We start from the raw sequence: 14,683 nt of genomic DNA, 5'->3' as shown, positions 1-14,683 counted from the left end.
GATGTACGGTGTCATCTTTTGAGATATCTCGAGGCCACTAACAACTTTCATCTGTTGGACCATCTGTTTGTCCTGGCGGGCCCCGCGCGTCGGAGTCGGCCTGCTTCCAAGACTACTGTTTCGCGTTGGATACATGCTGCTATTTCCGCGGCTATGTAACATGCTATGTAACATGCTATGTAACATGCTATGTTGCGGTGGGGAAGAAGCCTTCCCTTGGGGTGAAGGCTCACTCTACCAGAGGAATGGCTTCCTCGTGGGCTGAATCTCATGTGGTCTCACCTGAGGAGATTTGTTGGGCGGTCACATGGGCTTCCCTTCATACCTTTTTCAGGTTTTACAGGCTTGATGTGGCGGCTAAGGGCGATATGGCCTTTGATACTTCAGTTCTTGCCGCAGGCTCATTGGGCCCCCCCTGAGTTTTGGGACTGCTTTGATACATCCCAGCCGTTCAGCCTCCAGAGAGATTGTACAAGAATGAAAGATTAGGTTTCTTACCTCTGCTAATCTTCCTTCTTGTAGATCTTCTCTGGAGGCTGAACGCCCGCCCATCTGTTTTGTCCGATTCGCAGGTCGCCTCTTCAGTAACTGGTAAGCTGGATTTCTGTCTTTGACCAGCCTCACTAAGAATTTCATGTGTATTCCACTTCGTAAGGTTTAAGGGTTGGTGGGGGTTCCCTTGGGGGGGGGGCTTGCCCCTTCTGATCTTCAGGCTTGTGTCCATGTTCCAGGCTTTTCCTGGGTTTGGCCTAATCTGTTTGGTTACAGTTGGCCATTTTTGGCCGTAGTTTTTAGTATATTATGATATTGAGCAGAATTGACTAGTAGTGGGAATTCCCACGCCCTCTCCTTCTTTTCTTCTGTTTCCTGTTGTCATAGTGTCGGGAAGCTCCAGGACAGGTAGCCCAAAGGGAAGGGATCATCTTTTAGTTGCCCTGCAGATGAAGCTAAGAAAGATACAAGATCCCAGCCGTTCAGCCTCCAGGGAAGATCTACAAGAAGGAAGATTAGCAAAGGTAAGAAACCTAATCTTTCATTCTGTTATCCTAGTACAAGCAGGCAGCATATTTTCACATATGGGTGATGTCATCCACGGAGCCCGGTATGGACAGTTTGACAAGTGAACTGTCACTTTAAGTTTGAAAAACTTTGTGACTGCCTGCACCGCGCATGCACGAGTTCTTTCCCGCCTGACGTCAGCTCATGCCCTTCAGTTCTTCGTTTTTCATGGAGCGAAGAAGTTCATTTTTCTCTGAACTCTGTGCAGATTTTATTGCCTTCCAGCTTCACGTGTTCTATTTCTATATTCATTTTTACTACTTCAGTTTTGGTTTTTGATGGATTTTCTTTAAAAAAAGAACTTTTCCGTCAAAGGCCACTTCGATCCGTTGCAGCAGCTTCTTCATTGGTAGTTACAGTTTTTGTTACTGGCCTTCTCAAAGGTTGGCGGCTTTCTTCTGTAACACCTTCTTAATTTATTTGTTAAATAATTCATTTTTTTGCACCCTTTTTTGCTGTCAGGAACAGTTTTTCGGCGCAAACTTGGACAGTGCCAGGTCTTTGAAAATTTTTCATTATATACTTTTTTCCAAGTATATAATGAAAAATTCAAAAAAAAAAGTATATAATTAAGAATTAATTATATACTTTGCAGGACATTCAGACATCGGGGAAGCCAGATAAGAGGCCATCCGCTTCCCAAAAGCATCACAGGTCTCTGCAGCATCGACTGTCGATGCAGACCAAACAATGACGCCACCACTCCCTAGCTTCGCAGGTTGTCTCACTTTCAAGGTGCACTTCTTCGCCGAGGCAATACTTTCCTCATCAGATGGAAGCAGATGCTTTTCTCCTCTTATTCTCAAGACACTGGTCAAGCTCAAACAAGAGTCAGCCACCGTGATCCTAATAGCTCCTCGGTGGCCCAGACAACCATGGTTCTCCCTTCTACTTCAACTCAACATCAGAGATCCAATAACTGCAGATTTTTCCATCTCTTCTCACTCAGAGTCAAGGGTCTCTTTTGCATCCCGACCTACAGTCCCTACATCTGACAGCTTGGTACCTTTTGGCATGACCTCAACAATTAATAATCTTTCTGATCCTGTCAGAGCCATTTGGATGAATCCCAAAAGGCTTCCACACAACAGTGTTATCAACAGAAGTGTTCACTTATCAAACAATCTTCAGCACTATAAAATTCTGACAAATAAATAATGCTATCACACCAAGGGTCCTCAGAACACCACCCAAATCTGATTGATTTGTGTCAGCACTCCTCTCTGGCTCCCTTCTACTACAGTGTGTGTTATAATTTTATCATAAACTTTTTCTTAACAATTTTACATTATATACTTTTTTGAAAATTTTTCAAGTATATAATGAAAAATTTAAAAAAAAAGTATTTTTAAAACTTAAAGTGACGGTTCACTTGTCAAACTGTACTGGGCTCTCTGGATGATGCCACCCATATGTGAGAATATCTGCCTGCTGTCCCTGGATAACACCTGTTACGGTAAGTAACTGTGCTTTACATCCGCTCCGGATTCTGTACCCAAGGTGTTTCACCTCAACTCATGAACTGGGTCTTGTAGAAATCAACACACTTTTTATGTTCTGCTCCTTCCAATTGGCTGAGAAATACAGAGCCCCCCTACAGTTTTCATTTCTGCAAGTGAACCATGCAGAAGTGCTTCTCATCTGCTCTACTTCTTATTTTTGCATTAAAGTTAATCTTTTTCTTGGTGGGTTTTGTGCCTTGAGACCCCTTTGGAAGGGGATCTGTGCCTGGGAAAGGAAGCAAGTCCACTGAGCCTGGCTGCTGCTTCACAGGGCAAGTTTCGGGTGGGCCTGTGGAGTCAACCTGCTATGTGCCACCTTTGGAGCTTGGGGGTCCGTCCTGGGAGCGTACTTATCTTCTGCACCGTCGGAGTTTTAAGCACAGGCTGTTTGCGCCCTGTGTAAAAGCCCTTGGGATATCAGGGTGCAGGCTATATTTTCCTGCCCACGACTAGCAGCCTGAAGATCCTAAAGATTGGACTGTTTGGTGAAGATTTGAGGCTGAAATTCCTTTCCTTTCACTTCAGCTGCACAGACAGAACTGACAGGCAGGCACTTTGGAGACTAAGTACAGCCCCATTGCTTCCTATGGGAGAATCGGGGGGGGGGGAGGAGTCTAAAAACAGGGTTTTTAGCACTTGGGGTGGGGGAGGTTAGGGTAAGATCTCATCTCTAAAAACCTTAAATCGCTATTTTTTAAATTTATATTTAGTCTCCATGAGGCGTTTTTGGCACAAATTTCCTTGACAGCTATCTTGGATTTTTTTTTTTTTTTTTCAAGGTCTTTTTTGTGCCTCAGAACCCCCTCAATTTTATTTAAAATTGTTAGGAATTAATTTCTCCACCTCTTTGGTGTTGAATACATGTGTGGATTGCAATGGATTAACTACAGAGGATTGTCCGTGTGCTGTGGCATGTGAGGGGAGGGCCTCTGGGTCCTCTAGGGCTGGGGAACCTGTTTGGGTCCGGAAAGTGGGCAGGATATCCCACCCAGTGGCAGTTTTTGCCGGTGACGCAAAGTGCAAGTATAGAGTGTCCAGGGACATCTTGTAGACCTTGTCTTGGGCTCACAGTGAGCCGATGTCAGCCCCGGTGTTTGGCTTTTCCCTGGCTTTTCAGCTCTTGTGGAGAATGCATCTTATGGACCTGGCCCATGCGGTGCAACCGATGGACACATCACAGACTTCTATGCCAGGGCCTTCCTTTGCAGAGGTCACTACTCGGGTCCCCAGTGAGGTAAGAACCTAATCTCTTTTTCTATAGACATATTAAATGTAATGCTTACTTGAGGATTGTACATACATACCCCCTTATTATCTGTCTAGTTTGATTTGTAGTTTTTGTAAACTGCTTTGTATTAGTGATGTTACTATGATCTGCAAAGGAAGGTAGAACTTGGTTCCTGTTGTATGTAGTAGGTGCATTCAATCTGTCTCTTGCAGCATTGAGAACTAAAGAAGAATCATGAGATTTTGCACTGCTTGTTAAGGCTCTGATGATCAGCATGCATAAGATATGGCTAGCTTTTGTTTCTTCCTGTCATTTTATCCTGTGTAAAATTGAAGGTAATAACTTGGCTAAGCACAATATAGTGACAGTCATCATTTACCCTGCAGTTAAAGGTTTTTATTTGAGTTTCTTATGTATTCTCTTTCTGAACTCTTACCACAGCAGGCTGCATCAGCTCTCTCCCTGTCTGACCTGTCGAAAGTTCCACCTCAGAATGGCCTGTCCACTCCTCCACATCCATTGCAGGAGTCAAATACCCATTTATCTCCACCTAATGTTTCAGCGCTGCTGGACATATCTTTGCCTGGACCACCTGAGGATGTTCTTTCTCAAGGAGAACCTGCAACTCAGATCAGTGACTCCATCATTGAAATTGCAATCAGCTCTGGCCAGTATGGTGAGCATCGGAGGGGGTTTGAGACAGAGTTCAAATGTGCCACCTTATGGTGTGTAGTTTTAACTGTGGGTTTTAACAGATTGGGTATGATGCATCTCTGCATAAGTATTGCCTCAAAATCTCAGCAGTTGCAATCATGAAAAGGAGCATACCACAGTGGGCATCTCTTTAATTATGCCTTCTGTGTGCAGTCTAGTCCATGGTCTGTAAAATCAATATTGAGTAGATGGACACAGCACATTGGCATTGGCATGCAGAGCTAATTAGAAAAATGCATTCTCATCTGTGGTCAATAGAATAAAGGTATCATATAAAAGACGTTAAATTGTCTCGAGGTAATTTATAGTAGGTGACCCATCTTGATTGGAATATCCGCTATAATAAAACCCTTAGCGCGCATACTCAGTTGAAACTCTGTGCATCCGTGATCTGTGCCTCCGTGCCCCTGTATGTGCAGTAGAAGGAGCATGGTTTCATGTGACGGTTTCCACATGCACGGTGGGAAGAAGGAGCGTGCGGCAGTTTCCCTATCTTGACAACGTGCGTTGGAGCCTGCGGCGGTTTTAATATTGCCTTCCCTCCGCGACACTGTGAAAACCAGGAGACTTCTCTGTGTGTTACAGATTGCCTTCCCTCCGCGACGCTGGACAAGGGGTGCAGGGAAGGGGTGCTGCTGGACAGGGGCTGCAGGTAAAAGGAAGGGAGACGTGCTGCTGTTGGAAAGGGGGAGCAGGGAAAAGGTGGTGCTGGACAGGGGGGCGGTAAAAGGAAGGGAGATGGGCTGCTGTTGGACAGGGGGAGCAGGGAAGAGGTGCTGCTGGACGGGGGCAGTAAAAGGAAGGGAGAAGGGCTACTGCTGGACAGGGAGGAGACACAGAAAGAAAGACAGACAGCGGGCAGGGAGATAGACAGACAGAAAGAAAGACAGACAAACGGGGCTAGGGAGAGAGACAGAAAGAAAGATTATGAGGAGACAAGTATCCCTATAATAGTAAGAATTGATATAAGGTTCGCGTAGGTTGAGCCGAGAAATTTTTTCTTTTTTTCTTCTACTTTTTCTTGTGCTTGGTGAGCTGAGAATCTTTTCTTTATCTTTTCCTTTATTTTTTCTTGTTGTATTAGTATCCTGCCCCCCCCTTTTTTGTGGGCTTAAAAAGGATTTATGTATGATGAAATTATGTACTTTGATTGTAGATTTCTCTTTTTTTCCTGTTATTAATGGATAATGTATTATTCAAATTATAGTAAAAAACTTATTGAACAAAAAAAAAAGAAAGAAAGGCAGACAGAAAAAAAGAAAGATATACAGAAAGAAAGAAATGCCTAAGTCTACACATCTATTCTAGCATCCGTTAATGTAACGAGCTAAAAAACTAGTTTGTAAAAATTATATATTTAGGGTTGGGTTTTTTAATATTTTGCATTTCTGTAGATGAGTGGAAGCCTCAGATCTTGCTGCTAGCTAATACTAGTATAAAAGTTGCATGATTCTTTTGGATCCAAAGCTTTCAAAAGTAACTTGTTTAAAATTCAAACTAAATGAAGTTGACTTCATTTTGAGCAGCACTCACCAACATTTCTGCAGCTGTTTCCAATTCACATGGCCACAGAAAGTATGCAGCCCCTGGATAGTGCAAAACAATGGTGCCCTAAGGAGTACACATCTAGGTTGCTATCTCAAATAAAGGTTTCACTAGGGTTGTGACCAACAGTTTGGGAAGCTCTAACTTAAAGATTCCCTTGTTTTTAAATTGCAGGTTGCTGTATATATGTTAGATGTCTCGAGAATAGCAGAAATATGGTGGCCAGTACTGACAATGAAAATAGATATGCCTTCAGTATTCATTAGAAAATAGTCCCTTGGGGGATAATTTAATAATTGCAATAAGATTTATTAAAACAGAAAACAAGCATATATAGTTACATATGTGAAAAGGCCTCAGATTTACTTTCAAACATTTTTATTGATGACGCCAAAAAACAGCAAACATCAAACCGTTCAAGATATGTTGTTGGATTTGATTGTATCCTATCAGGAAGCCCGAAATCTGTAGTCATCAAACAACTTTTTCCAATGTTGTACCATCCCCGTTTTCTATTGAAAAGTAACAGACTTCTTCATGCCTCCTCCAAACAAACCGTCCAGGGACCTGGGTTCTTAAAGTCCCTGGATCAGACAGGAGAGTTCATGTCTGAGAAAGAAACAATACTGCATAGAGCAAAGTGAAATCCCAAAGAAAAACAGATTGAACTTACTGCAGTAAACCCTTCCGAGGATTCTAGACCTCTCTGAGGTCCAGAATCCAGGGCAAAATGTAAAAAAAAAAAAAAACATACAAAGAGACCAAACCAGGACACATAATCACCCTAAGAATCTCTGTAGAGTTGTCTATTCCACCAGTTAGCATTCGTCACCCACCTTTAGATACCAAACCAGAATCTCATAAAACGGCAGAAAGGAATGGACTGAGTCTCCCCAATCTAGTCAAAATCTGGCTATGGGCTCTCGTAGTAAGAAACTGCAGATAAGGCTTCCAAATAAAGAGGAATAGGGTTTTGTTTTTTCTTATAGGTTGATTTAGCATCTTGGCCTCCCAAAATTACTGAGATGGTGGTTGTGAAGTGGTCCAAACCTGTAATATTGTTTTTTATTATTAAATCTTTTTTTTATTGGTAAAGAGAATAACAACTCACAACCACAGAACACAGATAAGGATTGTAACTTTTCCAACAACAGGCAAAAGAGGGACACCTCCCCCCCCCCCCCAAAGAGGACTGGACTCTGATGTCCTCTTAGGGAACAAAAAGACCCAAACACCCCCCAACAGACCTGTACCCCCCCATCTCCCCAAACCCCACTCTGTAATATTGTTTAATGCCCTGAGAGATTGTTTCCTAACCCAGATAAGGTCCCCTGCCCTCTGAAAGTACAGGTACCTGCCAGTCACAACAATAACAGTTCAGGGATGCAGGGCACCACCTGCCCCAGAATCCTCGTTATATATGCGCATATCCTTCTCCAAAAGGGCTTACAACCAGACAGGTCCAAAAGACATTAATATAGGTAGCCCCCTCCAGTGAACATCTGGCACATACATCCTTATTTAAATAATCCATGTGATGTAGCTGTGACGGAGTCATGTATGCCCTGTGGAAAAATATATATCTACATTCTCTTAGGGATGCATTAAAGGACAAAGCAGGTATGGCCCGCAAGCTGGCCCCCACATCCCAATGGTTCAAAGGGGTGCTTAAGTCTTATTCCCATTCACTCTCAAAGAAGAGTAATTGGTTGGCGGTCTAAGGAACACTAGAACCCTAGTGATACCGAGATAAATGGACGATAGAAGAAACGGCCTAAGCACCCCCACCCCCCCTGCATTTTAGCCCCTAATTTAAAATCAAGTGTGGCAAAGTCTAAGGAATGATAATAATGTTTGAGTTTGTGAAAGGCAAAGCAATGTTCCCACCCTGAAATTCAGCATAAGGAAATGTACCTCTAGGGCCCAGCATGTGCTCTAGGAAAGAAATCCCCAAGGTCTCCCAGAGAAGAAAAGCAGTATTCTCCATCCTGGGAATGAATGCTAAGTTCCCTCGGATAGGCAGAAGATCTGAGACCTTCGAGTCACCCTTCTCCCTCAAATCCAAGAACCAACATTCGCGAAGCTTCTTACAGGGGTCGCACCACCCAGCTAGATCTAAGATGGAGCAGAAGAAGGCGGAACAGAGCCTGCATCCAAGGCACTAGTACCTGGCTAAAACCCAAAGAGTGGCAACATTTCATGCTACCGATCCAGGGCAAGCAGAGGCTTCCCCAATGACAAATGACCATAATACTGACTCCCTCTCAACCAATCACAGATATGTCTCAATAAGCAGGCCTCATATGTTTTGATATCTGGCAGCCCCATACCACCCCCTCCCACCATTCATACAACTGGGTCAATGGAAGTTTCAGTTTTTTTATTTACCCAACAGAAGCATCTCAGCATTTTATGTAGACTAGCTAGGTCCCCCCTCAGAAATTTCAAAGGAAGCACCGGGAGTAATAATAGCCACTTCGGAAAAATAGACATCTTATAAAGACTAATCCTCCCAGCCAGTGACAAGGGAAGGTATGACCAACGCTTTAGTTGCTGCTGAATGCTGTCCAAGAGGTGATGGACATTGAGAGTATACAAGGCTGCCACTCTTTTTGGGAGTAATATGCCCAGATATCTAAATGACTACGTCGCCCATTTGAGTGGAAAGGAAGGGCCCCACTCCCTACCCAAGTTCTCCTCAGGGGACATTGCTTCTGACTTATCCAGGTTATGGTTAAGAACCGAGAAATCCCCATACTCTTGAAAAATCTCCAACAAAACTTCTAAAGAGGCCCGTGGTTCCAACAGATGTACTAACAAGTCATCTGCAAAGGTGTCCACTTTAAATTCATGGTCCCCTAAATGCACCCCTTTAATCTCTGGGTTAGCACAAATATCCCAAATAAGTGGAACAAGTGTAAGTATAAAAAGCAAGGGGGAGAGGCAGAAGCCCTGCCTAGTGCCCCTGTATATAGTAAAGGGATCCGAAAGAAGCCCACTGACCCAAAGATGAGCACAAGGATCTTGATATAATAATAATAATAATAATTTTATTTTTTATATACCGCCATACCCAGCGAGTTCTAGGCGGTTTACATCAATTCAAAAGGATCTACGTTATCTAGCAGATTTACAAACAAATAAAATAAAACAGTTCAGTAACAAGTAACAATATAGTGCTTTGATGCCCTGCACAAAATAACCCTGAAACCCATAGGAGAGGATCCCAGTGTACCTGAACTATTTACATCTGATTTGGAAATTGCAACATGGATGAAAGATCAAACTGAAACTAAACCTAGACAAAACAAAATTCATCCTCCTCGAAAATAACAAAGACCCAACCATTACCAATATAGAAATTAACTCAATCAATTACCCCATTCAACCCACCCTAAAACTACTAGGAATGACGATAGACAGATGTTGCATCATGCAACCACAAATCAATAAAACAATACAAAAATCATTTGCCGTTATGAGAAACTTAAGACAAGTTTGAAAATTCAACAGAACACAATTCCAGCTCTTAGTACAAATCCTAATCCTAAGTCTTCTAGACTATTGCAATATTCTCTATCTCCCCTGCCCAGCAACAATGACAAAATAACTACAAACAATCCAAAACACAGCATTGAGACTTATCTATTCATTGAGGAAACACGACCACATCAGAGGCATACCTCAACTCACGGTGGCTTCCAATTCGGCAAGAATTCTATTCAAATTCTACTGTCTACTATTTAAAACAATAAACGGCGACAGCCCAACCTACCTGAATAACTGCTTCATCCAAACTACCTCAACTAGACATAGGAAAACCTACACTCCATTCATGCACCCTCCAATCAAAGAAGTTAAACGGAAAAAACTGTATGATGGCCTCCTAGCCACAAAAGCAGCAAAACTAGACAACCAAATCTCCAATCTACTGACAACGACCCAAGACTACAAAACGTTCAGAAAAGAAATAGACACTACTGTTCAAGAAATTCCTGAAATCGACTTAATACCGCAAGCACCTTCCCATTTCCCCGAAGCATTCTGATCTACTCTTTACCTCCCCTGGAATTTGCCAGATATCGGGAGTCTTTTGTAATCTGCCTTCAACTGCAAGGTAATGGCGGAATAGAAATCACTAATGTAATGTAATAATTTTGGAGTTGTTAAAAGAAACGATTATTGTTCAAGTGTATTGCCTCTTCTGCATTCCAAAAAGAAGTAAAGAGTGGAGTTATTCTTTCGACTATTGGTATAGTCTGATTTCATTTAGTGGAGCAAGTGGAAGTCTGGTTCAAGTTTGGTGTGGAGCGCAAACCAAACGAAATGGCTCCTGCTCTGGTCCTCAACAGATAAAATAACTTTGTGTGCCCACTGCCAGCACCCGGGAGAAACAGAGGGTTACAAACTATATGAATGTGATATAAAATACACATACTTGATCCCGATCTGTCTTTGCCATGTTTGTTTTACAGACTGTAGAAGTTGGCCTAGCACTAACTATAGGGACTTCCTAACTTCTGGAGATGCTGTCAAAGCCTACTTTAGCCCATCCTGACCTCTCTTTGCCATTTAGGGACATAAAATATTCTTGCACAGTTGATTTTAAATGTTACATTTATGTAATTTTCCTATATTGTTGTTTTATAACTTAATTATTTATATTAGTAGTCTCCAACCTTTTTTATGTAAAGGGCCGCAGTGTGAATATGAAAAAGCATCGAGAGCCACCAAAAGTTTTCGAGCTTTCACATAACTACTACTTTTGTACACTGCCTTAACTTGCTTTTCAGACTGGGTATTAAACATTAAAAATTATACTGGTATTGATTCTATAACACTGCAAGAGTAAATTTTTAAAAACTCACTTTATTCTGGTTTGTGACCAGTGGCAAATTCCAAAAATGAGACACCTGAGTAACACACTTAAGAGATTGTTTACAGTTACTGTATTAAATGGGCAAGGTTGAAATTAATTCATTTACAGAATTTGAAGAGCATTTCAACCAATTTGTTTGAGGGCTGCAATGGAGGACTTCAAGGGTCAATGATTTATATGTTTGATATTTAAGTTTTCCAAATGTCTTATATTGGTTTGGTAATACTAGTGTGTGTTGCTTGTAGCTTTTCTGTATTACCAAGCCTCTGTTGACTGCTTCTGCTTAAAAATCATACATGTTCTTTATAAAGATATTTAAGGGGATGTAGTTTCAGTAGAATTGCAATGTGTTAATGTAGTATAAAATTTGTGAGTAAATATATAGTATGTTCAGACACATTTTACACTTTTGCATCAGGCTGATTGTCAGTTGGAGCTGGTTTGGATGGCTGTTTTATAAATGTACCTAGTCACCTTTTATAAAATAGGTGCCTTTTGGAATTTCAACATAGGTCTTGTTATAAAATTATCTTCTGTATGTATAGTGCATGAACATATGAACAAACAATGCTTCCTTTTATTTTATATTCTTGAAGCACAGAGAGAATTAACCAGCTTAATTCTACTTTCCAAAGAAGTATTTTTAGCTCCATAGTGATTTTCTTTTTTCTTTTTGTTTTACAGGTGATGGAGTTTCTCTGTCTCCTGCCAAGCTGAATGGCAGTGATAGCTCTAAAAGTCTTCCATCCCCTTCCTCTAGTCCACACCAAAATTGGATTGCTTCTCCCACCCATGACCCACAGTGGTACCCCAACGATTCGACTGATTCATCTCTCAGCAGTCTGTTCTGTAAGTGCCTGCGTAACCTAACTGCAGTATTATAAGATTAGGACAAATAGTTTTTTCAAAGAAGAGAAGTTAGTCGTACAAAGTGGTGGTTGGTGGAAGGGGACATATTAAATGTGTTGAAATTCTTAGGAATTCTTGCTTAAACGTGCTGTATATTTCCATAACACTCAGGTATTTCACAGTATTCACTTAGGTGGTTGCCTAGCCAGTACTCAGGAGGATGAACATTACCCAGTTCATAATAGTTTGTTTGTTTTGAAGCATAGGTTAGGACTGGAGAGCACTCCACTGTGCCAAAAAGGACATACCACACACCATTGATGTAGACACACACCAGTTGTGCTCTGAATCAATTCATCCTTTACTCAAGGACTTAGTAGCAAGTTAGTTAATGTAACAGTATTTTAAGAGAGACATTTTTAAAGAAGCATTTAACTATTCACAGTATCTTTCAATTGAAAGGAAACTTTAGAATGAAGGTGCATAGGATGAAGATGAAAGGAGATAGAAAATATTTTTTCATGGAAAGAGTGGTGAATGCGTGAAACGTTCTCCTGTTGGAGGTGGTAGAAGCAAAAAGTGTGTCTGAATTCAAGAAAGTGTGGGACAAGTATGTTGGATCTCTAACAGAGAGGAGAGGAAAGGATGGTAGATGACGTGGTTAGGCCATATGATCTTTATCTACCTTCATTTTTTTTTTTTTTTTCTAACTTGAGAACAATGATATTCTCTATCACGCCACTTCATAAAATATAGTAACTGGAGGAGTGACATCACTAGAATACGGAAGCTTAGGAGCTGAGCTTTACTGAGGTGATTTTTAAAAGTGCTGATTCCTGACTGTTAAATGCCTATTGCTTGCCGGTGGACAAGCAGTGGCCCTTATGATCCAATGTGTACCCATAAGCAGTTCAAAAATTTTAAATATGACTCCACAACAAGTGATCAGCAGCATTCAAGTTCTTTCAAAGCCATGGATACTCTGAGAAGGTTAATAGTGGCCCAGTTCAAATCTGAGGAACAGGAGCATGCGGTAGTGGAAACCAATGATGGAGTCAGCTGAGGTGGCCCCACAGTCCGGGCAACACCAAGCTAACTCCTGTGATGAAGAGCCTCCATCTTCTGCCACCCTTCCACCGCCTGTCAGGGAGTCAAGAGTCTATACAAGCCCTGACACTGGCGCTAGCTTGACTGACGCAGAGCCTTCGAGTCAATCGCTCGTGAGGCCTTGTTGATAATGCCACTCTGATGCAAATGTGTCAAAGTTGGTGGAGCTGACAGGACCTTCCCGAGCATGTGAACGTGAAGGCTTTTCGGTGGAGGGGGCATGCCGCTGGAGGAAAGGGGTGGGAGACCCGCACCGTGTTCCCCCCCCCAAGCAGCTCGTGTACCCCTAGTGGTACGCGTACCGTGTGTTGAGAAACACTGTTCTAACGCACCTTATCAAGTGGGGAGTGCAGAAAAAGATGTTTGTTTATTAAAAATCTTTATATACTGCTTAATTTACCAGGCAGGATCAAAGGTTAACAAAACAATTCAAAAATTATTAAAAAGAACTCCATTAAAATAGGATAGGAAAAAAAAAGAAAAATATGAATAATATAATTCTAATTTATTTAGTGTCTCTCCAGGCTGGCATAGAAATGGATGGGTTTAAGCTCCTATACCAGCAGGTGGAGACTGAGACGCTAACTTTTGTCTACAGTACAAGTGGGCTATGCAGTCCCTCTTACAATCAGTCTTTTCTCAGTCTCCAGTAGGTGGAGTGGTAAGATTGTCTATTCTGAGGTTTGTTTTGGGCCTGTTGGATCTGGTTAGAGAATTTTTCTGGTTCCTTTTGATGTCTGGATAGAGCTTGGGAGGACCCTCTTGGGGGACCTACCAACCTCGGGGGTGCCACACTCGAAAGGGTCGAGTCCCTCCCTCCATTTCCCCCACATCCCCAGGTTTTCTGTGTTTAGAGGAGCTTCAACTGTATGCCTTGCCACCGATACCAACACTGACTACAGTTTAGTGTATCATGTGGGGTCTGCTCTATCTAACTTGATACAGTTTTGAGCTGTGATAAGTTTAAAAAAAAAGAAATGGAGCATTAAGTGGTCCTGAGGCCATCATTTTTGTACGGCATTGTACATGGATTTTCAGCGCATTCAGTATGAGCACTTCGAGAAGCAGCACAAGTGTGTTTTTTATGTGGGTGCTGAGCGAAGGATGTGGCTGGTGGTGCCCAAAATGATCTGACCGTCTTGATGGGGACCCGGCTTTGAGTGTTTGCATAGCCGGCTCCCCTTCGCGCACACTGCTCATCGGCAGGAGGCATTGGTGATACCAGAGTCTCACCTGCCGCCCATGCTAGGGTTTCCTCTGCTGCCAGTGGTGCAGCAGATTTGGGTTTGCAGACCGCTGGGGAGGCTGGAGATTCCCTTGTCGCTGTGGCTGGGGTTGCTAGTGGTGTTTCGGTAGCGGCGGGGTCAAGTTTGGCTTTGGTGTCGAGTTTGATTGCAGATGCCAGGTTAGCAATGGCGGTTCCCTCAGTTTTAGTGGGAAACGCGTCCATTTTGCCCACTGCCTCAGGCGACCTTCCTCCTGTGTTAGTCAGGAACAGGTCTTAAATGTATCTTCTGCTCATGCTATGATTTTTAGATTGCTGCCGGGGTTGTTGAGCCTTGATTTTATGTTAGCCATGTACAAGGCTTATTTACAGGCAACTGAGGGCCCTGGCCCTGGTCATCTGGGGGGGTCTTTCCCTTCCACAACCACCCCATTCAGTCTCCTGCTAAGGTTGCCTCTATTCGGCCCCCTCGGCCATCGTCCAAGCGGCCGCGGGTGTCTTGGGATGAGTTTTCTTTTCTGGCTGATCCATTTACACCAGATGGGGACTTGGGGAGGATTTTTCCAGATCCGTTA

General features: G+C 42.6%; 1 protein-coding gene across 4 annotated transcripts in view; it reads left to right on the top strand.

Annotated features, from left to right (window-relative positions):
• CRAMP1 (cramped chromatin regulator homolog 1) overlaps window positions 1–14,683 on the top strand; it is a 318,902-nt gene that overhangs the window by 208,074 nt on the left and 96,145 nt on the right. For 3 of the 4 annotated variants that reach the window (XM_033963157.1, XM_033963155.1, XM_033963153.1), the window contains exons 18-19: window positions 4,231–4,465; window positions 11,612–11,776. In XM_033963157.1, coding sequence (XP_033819048.1) covers window positions 4,231–4,465; window positions 11,612–11,776 — 400 coding nt within the window. The remainder of the gene's footprint in view (window positions 1–4,230; window positions 4,466–11,611; window positions 11,777–14,683) is intronic. The other variant, XM_033963154.1, reaches the window with a different exon arrangement.

The sequence above is a fragment of the Geotrypetes seraphini genome, chromosome 11, assembly GCF_902459505.1.
Source record: "Geotrypetes seraphini chromosome 11, aGeoSer1.1, whole genome shotgun sequence".
Lineage (NCBI taxonomy): Eukaryota > Metazoa > Chordata > Amphibia > Gymnophiona > Dermophiidae > Geotrypetes > Geotrypetes seraphini.
This window is presented reverse-complemented; position numbering and strand designations above follow the sequence as displayed.